This window comes from Squalius cephalus (assembly GCF_949319135.1).
Source record: "Squalius cephalus genome assembly, chromosome: 9".
NCBI lineage: Eukaryota > Metazoa > Chordata > Actinopteri > Cypriniformes > Leuciscidae > Squalius > Squalius cephalus.
In genome coordinates, this window is record NC_137130.1 from 6,780,089 (window position 1) to 6,788,592 (window position 8,504).

General features: G+C 35.9%; 1 protein-coding gene across 1 annotated transcript; it reads right to left on the reverse strand.

Moving 5' to 3' along the window:
• Positions 1-2,654: 2,654 nt before the first annotated feature.
• twist2 lies at positions 2,655-6,296 on the reverse strand. Its single transcript, XM_079880989.1, has 2 exons — positions 5,577-6,296; positions 2,655-3,159 (listed from the first exon to the last, which is right to left on the reverse strand). The coding sequence occupies exon 1, from the start codon at positions 6,098-6,100 to the stop codon at positions 5,606-5,608; it is 495 nt and encodes a 164-aa protein (XP_079737115.1). The 5' UTR covers positions 6,101-6,296; the 3' UTR covers positions 2,655-3,159; positions 5,577-5,605.
• Between the last annotated feature and the right edge of the window lie 2,208 nt (positions 6,297-8,504).

Below are 8,504 nucleotides of genomic sequence, written 5' to 3' on the forward strand. Positions count from 1 at the left end.
ACCACTCCGTAACTGTGGCCCGAGGCATTCTGGCTCAGAAGGAAGGCGGGAATAATGAGACATTATCAAACATGCTGCTGATGGATACGCACTTTCCCTCAACACACAACCTTTTATTTGATTTATTTTTAAATCCATGTGCCTCTCACATCGTTTTAAAACGTTTATTAATAATTACTCTTTTACGTGAATCGGCTCTTTAGAATCAGTCAAAAAAAGATTCAGTGATTTTACGTCATGGCGTACTTATTTAATCACACCTCCATGATATAATTGCATTGCATACATGCCTAATAAAGCCTTATGTAGAAACACGTTGCTGTTTATTTATTTTTTTCTGAGAAAAGTTTATTAATAAGATTATTCATTGTAATTTCGTTCCTGCCAGACTTCAGCTCATAAAAAAAAACAGTTATTTTGAACCTAAATATAATTTGCGTTTCTCATTAAACAATAGGCTACTTCAAATTTACATCTTTCGACTGAATATTTGGATGATTTAATTAAATGCTATTTATTAAAACCAACGTTTCGAATTGATGTGTAAAAACATTTTTTATTAAACATATTTTTGCCCCATCAGTAATTCTCGGCCTATTACGAGTTGGACATGGGCTATTTCGAAAGATTCACTCGGATTCGAGAACTGTCCTTACTGATTCAGTCCGATTCAAAAGATTAGTGAACGAATCATTAAAGGGATAGTTAACCCAAAAATTAAAATTCTGTCATCATTTAGGCCTACTCACCCTTATGTTGTTACAAACCTGTATGAGTTTCTTTCTTCTGTTGAACACAGAAGTCACCCATTGACTTCCATGGTATTTTTTTCCTACTGGAAGTCAAAGCTACTGTCAACTGTCTGGTTACCAACATTCTTTTTAAATGGCTATCTCATTCAACAGAAGAAAGAAACTCATGCAGGTTTGGAACAACACGAGGGTGAGTAAATGATGACAAACTTTCAATTTTGGGGTGAACTATCCCTTTGAGTATACAATTCCTTAACCAATCATTTTGTGAACAAGTTTGACCTGTTCCATAAAAGATCCGACTCATAAGAACGAGCCCTCCACAAATCGGACATCGCTAACTGAGATTTTAAAAATGTAGGTAGCCTATAAGAAACCAAAATATGTTTGTTGAGAGTGGGCGATTGACAGACGTGTGAACTTGTTTTATTTTATTGTATAGCTTACATACTGTAAATGTTCTTGCTTTCCGTGAAGGCCCTACGCTAATTATTTTTGGTCTGTTTACGTACAAGTGTGTCAGAAGGACGTATTTCTCAGTTGCGTCGCGTCTCGACGTCAAGTAGCCGTTCTCGAGACCTTTGCGTTCAGCTCGTTTCCGTTGCGGTTGCAGAGATTTGCGCAGGTGCACTGAATAAAGAGAGAGGTGTGTATATAACAGGCTGGTTCTCACTCTTCACCGCAGTTTTCTTTTTTCTGTGGGCTTCCCCATCACCACATATTTAAGAACTGTTATTTTTAAACTGCAGCTGTTTTCTCGTAAGTGTATCTCTTTGGGTCAGTGGCGTTTCGCCAAATTTGCTACCTTTTCTTGCCTGTTTTTAGTTTTTGATTTTATTTTGTGGGAGATAAAAACTTCATGTGATGGTGGCCTAACTGTCCTGAGATAGGCGAAATAAGATGTTGGCATATTGAACTCGCACATGCATCTAACGGGCAAAAAAGCTCAACGAGGGTGCTCAACTACAAAAAGGAAGGTAAATTTGGCACACCACAGCTCCAAAAAATAGAAACATATTTATTTCATGTTTTCACCACAGGTGAGGTTTTGATTCCAGCTCTTTATCAGAAGATTGTACTCTGGCACAATCTTTTATTGCTATTACCTTTTTAAAAAAGCAGTGAAGCAATTATGTTTTAATACACTGCATTTGAAATATAGCCACTCTTGTCTGGGAAATCAAAGTAGCTTAAGTGTTGCATAACCAGCATAAAGGAAGTGATTTGTTTAGTCATGTGATAAGAAAACCATAAACACCCCCACATTGTTGGAGTCATAAAATCATTTGTTGTTGTTGTTGAAAATGGAACAAATGCTTATCAAAAATGTCTGAAACTTTTTTTTAACTATTAAAACTTTCTTTAAAAAAAAAATAGATTTCTCTTTTAATCATCAGTGGCATGTTGACCCATAGAGGACATATGCCTATCTGATGTAAAGGTTCTTGCCTTTATTATTTAAAGCTCCAAAATATCATAAAAAAGCAGAGTTGAATTAGTCTTGAACAGGCCAACAGAACAACTGAGCTTTTATCAAACATTAATGCCTCAGCAGTGGAGTCGTTTCTTTTAGATTTTATCAAGCTAAGCCTGGGAAAATGAGATGTAAACAATTAAATGATTTGCGAGCGTTGGTGTAGATTTAGAGGAGAAATGAAAAGGTCTGGTAGGGGTCCGGTATTTAAATGCTGCGGTTATCTGCAGTTGTTAAAGAATTTGCCTCCAGCCGTCTGGATTCAGTGATTTCTTCTTATTAGAGCGGACAGGCTTTTTTATAAGCTTTGGGGTAAAACTGGCTGGACTTTCTTTTCGGCTAATGAACCTGCACAAAAGAAGGGGAAAATCTGAACGCTCTTTTTCTGCAGTGATGATGTGGACGTATGCAAATCAATGTGTTCAGCCTAAATGTTCAAAAATATGTTTTAATAAATAAGCAAAATGTACAATGGATGGAAATCGAAAATGTTGCATAGAAAAAAATTCAAATGTATGCGTTCATCCATGCAGCATACTTCAAGAAAGTATTGCTCTAAATTGCATTGGTCCCTTTAAAAAAAGCTGACAACACTCACAGGTAGCCTATGTACAATAGTTTTTTTTTTTTGTTCATATATATATATATAAACTCTTCTGTTTAGAGACAAACACGAAATATAGTTTCCATACAGATAACAGATGGCCTTCCTGTACTATCACCACAGCGACATTTAAGAATAACTTGTGAAAAAGATTAAATGTATTTGACGACACAATGTATTTTTTCTCTAAGTATATAAAAAGTTCCTTTTGTTGTGTCCTTCATGAGGATGTAGGTGTATCCACTGAATGTCCCTTGGCCACGTCTTTGAGGTTTAGAGGTTCATCAATAAATCCTTTGGTGTCTTCAAAATTAGTGGAAGTAAACAGTCTGTGGAAGAAGAAGGGAAAAAAAAAAACATTCGTGAGAAACATTTAGGTTAAAAAATCTGCTTCTCTCTGTTAAAGGCCTCAAACTTCAATGCAGGGATTTTCAACGAAGACCTTAAACTTCAAGGTTTGTCTGCAGGTTGAAGAAAGAAATATGGGAAGCTATTAATGATCCCATTTTTTAATTCTGAGTGGGAGCACATGCTTACACAGGAAAAGGCTTGGTTCAATCATGTTCCACAAATCCCAGGTGGAATTACGTCACTGGAAAATAACTGTTTTAAGAGGTCATTTGGTTTGAAATCCGAAGCCGTACACCTGCCTTCCTTTGGAATTTCTCAGTAGCACATATTACTTTATTCAAATAAATTGATAAGAATCAATTAGACAAATAACTAATATTGTAACAAGTGTTGAGTTGAACATTTTTATGACAGCTGTGTGTTGTCTTGGTTGATAGAGGCCTAATCCGGCGCATAAAAAGAGAGATTTATCCAACTGGTTAATGCATTATATCATCTTCTTTAATTCTAGTTATTTGGACCATATTCATTTATAGATGTGCAGGTTCATTTAGGAAATCTTCTTTCTTTTCACCACAGGATATTACTTTGTTTTGTTGTCAAGGAAAGAGAACTCCATGCATAATTTAGCTTATTAAATAAAACGTAAATAATAATTAAAAATAATTAAGGTAATATTGTACACATATTTAGCCTGAAAGATTTCAGTCTTGCCTTAAAGATCTTAAAGAGTTTTGTGTGCTGTTATTTCAGAAGCATAAACATGGTTATATGGTTGCAGCTCACCTTCACTCTTAAAAATAAAGGTTCATGTTAGGACAAAAAGGACTTCATATCCCGATGTCATGTAGCAGAATCTTTTCGTTCCTTAGAACTATAGTTCCACACACAGGTGCTTTCATTTCAGGATCATAATTCTTTTCCATTTCGCTCTGTCTCTCTCTCTTTTTTTTTTTTTTAGCTTAACGTTTACGAACGTGGTCTGTAACTTCATCTAAATCCCCGCTGAAATGAGTTTTATTCACGAGAGGGACATTTTTCCTTCTCACGGCTGGGTCGTTATTCGTTTCATAAACATCGACGATATAATGAGAATGTTTATTTGTTTAGGCTACTCGATAATATTCGCAAATACTGAGAAAAACTCAAATTCAGCGTTTGTTTCCATGTTATTTCTGACAAATACAGCCTGCTTACCACAGCTTTTCGTGCTCTAGTTCTCACCATGTCTCTATTTGGATTTTACTAGAAATATTTGCTTTAGCAGTCGAGGAATCAGCCGATTCTCATTGTTTTTGTGCTGTACGTTCATTTTCTTACTGTAAATGCGCAAGCTTCTGTGTTTTTAGAGGGCTTTACGATTGTATGTTTGTCTTCATAGCATAATATAATAATTTAAATTTCCCATATTCATTTCCTCGGGATATCCTCGTGACGCCTAGCATTTTGTCCACTGTATAGTGAACATTTCTATATTAATCTCTGAGATCATATGCCATTGGTTTATGTCCTGATGTTACTTAAAGGGAACTTTCTGGCCTTTTCTGTGACACCAGATTTGTGGGGGTGTGGCCATAATAATAACCCAATAATAATAATAATAATAATTTGAATATCCTCGTGATACCCAGGCCTATGTCGCCTATAGTGAACTTTTATGTTAATATCCTCTAATGAAGACATTTTATAACGATGATAAATAAAAAATAGGGCTTAGTCCATAGCATAAAATCATTATTACAAAAAAAAAAAAAAGTAGTAATAGCCTAGGTATATATATATTTTTAAAAAGAGTAAAATATTAAAAATGCTTTTTTTGTGTGTTCTTGGCCTCACCTGAGGGCAAAACGTACAACTACGTTTAAGTAATTTAAGCAAATTACATTAAACTGACTCAAAAAAAAAAAAAAAAAAAAAAAAAAAAAAAAACGAGTCGAATCTTGTATAACATAAAAAAGTTTAACATTTTTACTGTTTTTAATGAGTTAAAGCAATGAAAAAAAGACATGCTGTCATAACTTTTTACAGTGAGGAGGATAGACATTACTTAAGTGGAATTGGTTGCTGCAGGTTACACACATCCGTGTATCTGTAATAATAATATGATAAAACTATGAATTACCGCACGTGTAAAACATATATACAATAACGTTTTAAAGAATTATAATACTTTTATCTAAACAAATCTAAATGACAAATTTTGGGGTGTCACGAGGATATAGCGTTGCATTCCTGCAATGAACTGTCAGTGTCAGTGGTCCAGAACAGCTGGGGTTTCTCTAAAAGCAGGTTAGGCTACTGCCGTCACACATCCACTCTACACATCTCGACACTAATATAGTAACTTATCTCGAGACTATAGTAATTGTATAGGTCTTGGCATCTCTCTACCCACCCGTTTGGCATGATATGGACGAGTCTCTGCTAGTGAGACGCAGACATCGACCACGCGCCCTCCATCCTCCACACGGAAAACGCGTAACTGAGTCTCTCGTGCGCGACGTAACTGCAGCTCGACATCTTGTTGTCCATCTCGTCGCTCTGCAACACTTGATAGAGGAAATCAATGTACCTGGAGGCGAGCTTGAGCGTCTGTATCTTGCTGAGTTTATCCGAGGGGAGCGTGGGGATGATTTTGCGCAAAGACGCGAACGCTTCGTTCAGCGACTGAGTCCGTTGCCTCTCCCTGACGTTCGCCAGAACGCGCTGGTTCTGCAGCTCCTCGAACGACTGAGTGCTGCTCGGGCTCGGCTTTTTGTTCCGTTTATTCACGGAGCTCGGGCTGCTGCTGCTGTCGTCGCTCGACTTTTTACTGTGTCTCCTCTTCTTCCCGAACCTTTTCTGTTGTCTGTCCAACTCCTCCTCGCTGGTCACCAGGCTGTCCACTGGGGAGACGGGAGAGCTTGAACTCTCTTCCATTTCTTTTTTAAAGAAATGTGAAGGTCGAGGATAAAACGCGCTCTCCACCTTTGAATCCGTGGTTAGACCGTTATATCCGTGCGTTTTCCCCCCCGTTCGTCTGTCCTCCTAAAGTTCCGAGACTGCGCCTCTACTTCCAGAAGTAGAGCTTGGCTGAGTTTTCCTCCCGCAGGAAGTTTTTTCCTAATTTTTTGGGAAACTTTATCCTAGTCTCTGATGCTAAATACTAGTGTGACTGGAGGGGGAGGAAGCGCTGCTCTCTGATTGGTGGACTAATAAACTAGGAGGACCAGTCTTAAGTTACACTGCACCTCTCCACTGGCTGCCACTCAAATTATACCACACTTTTAGTTCGATGCTCTCAGTTTTAGACATTATTTCAGACTCAAACTGTAAAAACGACATTTTAATGGAAAAGGAATGTAAAGTGGCACAGTAAAAAAAAAAAGTATTATGTAATTATAAGATATAACATTTTTTTTTTAAATCAAATTAAAAGTGTAAAATAGTGTGCATTGTACTTATAAAAATGTTTTATAATTATCTCACATTTTAAATATTACAATGTTGGCAGTGTGTAATATGGTTCAATATTGTTAAAATTGTTTTTTATTTGTAAAAAAGTATGAATCATCTCCTTATAATTCATGAGGAAAATACATTTTAAGAATTGCTTGTATTACATTTGTTGAAATTTTATTTAAACGTTTATATATATATATATATATATATATATATATATATATGATTGTTATCAGTTTTATTTATGAATGATGCCTTTTTAATTATTTTTTAAGGGACATCGGGGCTAGTTGTCACACTTTTTTTTATTTCTGTGAATATTTCTCAATAGGAGTGGTGTTAATTGTCTAACAGACTTTTTTTTAAAACAACTATATATATTAATTAACTATATTAATTAAATTCATAATTAGCAATTGCTGCTATGACTGAAAGCTGTGCATTATGTATTAAATTGTCGTATTCGCCTTATGCCGAACGTCCCCCGTTAATGTTTAAGGTCATATTTTTTTCATGGTTATTAAAATGGCACAAAAAGCCTCTCACCTCTTTCAGATGTGGCACACAGTAGATGAATTTGCCGACTTCTCTTCGCGCCATTCTTTCAAGTCAGATGAAAGACCTTTCCCTATTGTTTTCCAGAATAAGTCCAAGGTTTCACAATACCCTAAACACATGTAGGAGTCAGCCTTTTTTGAAGAACTTTTGGCAAAACCTCACAGGCTTTTTTCTCTTACACAGGCCTGGACTGTCTCTTTGAATAAGACAATAATAATGCATGTCAGATTTCTTTTACCAGTGTCCAGTGTTCAAAAGAGGCTTTGGGATGTTTTGTATAAGGCAGCAGTTTGGTCATATTTGTAAGGTTTTCAATTGTAAATTATGCCTTATTTCAGAAAGAAGATTTGTTTCCCTTTGATTTATGTATGTAATCCACATGTGAACGGATGACTGACACATGGGACGAAGCCAGCGAGAATAGCCCTGAGGATGCTCAGTTGATCTCCATGTCCATTCTGGTTAAAACATGGACGTTCTGAAAGGGTTTTCAGTGAGGGATGTTTATGGTTTTAGAGCTTCAAGATAATGCAACATGAATGCTTCTTAATCAAAGAGCTTGAAGCAATTATAGTTATACATGCTCTCTAATATAAAGAAACTAGAAAATTGTTGAATGTGTCAGCCCGCTTTTGCACTTTCAGTTAATGAACAACGTAAAAACTGCAACAATGATAAAACTCAAAAACATCCTAATGTAGATTGAATCTCAAATTGAATTATCTCCTCTATTATACTAACATATAGTATAATGCTATCTAACATATATGTATAATACTACTATCTCCTCTATTACGCTAACAGACTGAATTAATTTAAAGGAATAGGTAATCCAAAAATGAAAATTCATAATTTACTTACCATTATGACCAAAACCGTATGCCTTTTATTCTCCCATACAACACAAAAGATGAGTTTGTGAAGATTATCGGTCTGCTATTTTTCATATAATGACAGTAAATGATAACCGGGGCTCTCCAAAAAAAAAAAAAACATAAAATGATATTTAGGTGAAATGAATAGACTACAGTAATTTCCCCTCCGAAATGGCATATTCAAAAGATACATCTGAGGAAAACCGATCCACCAAAAATCCACCTTTTGCGTTTCACACAGGTTTGGAACGACATGAAGGTGAGTGTATATGACCTCATTTTTATTTTTGGGGTGAACTATCTCTTGAAGTACCTGCCTTTGATAAACACTTTTGGGATTTTCCAGCAGCATGAAGGATCAGGCGATTGTGAAGAATGAATATCTACTGTCCTGTAACTCATAGTGAAAGGATAAGAGAGACATTGACATGTGCCCAACTTTGAAGCCT

Excerpts from the sequence above, each read along its gene's own strand:
- twist2 (XM_079880989.1), bottom strand. The coding sequence starts at position 6,100 with ATGGAAGAGAGTTCAAGCTCTCCCGTCTCCCCAGTGGACAGCCTGGTG.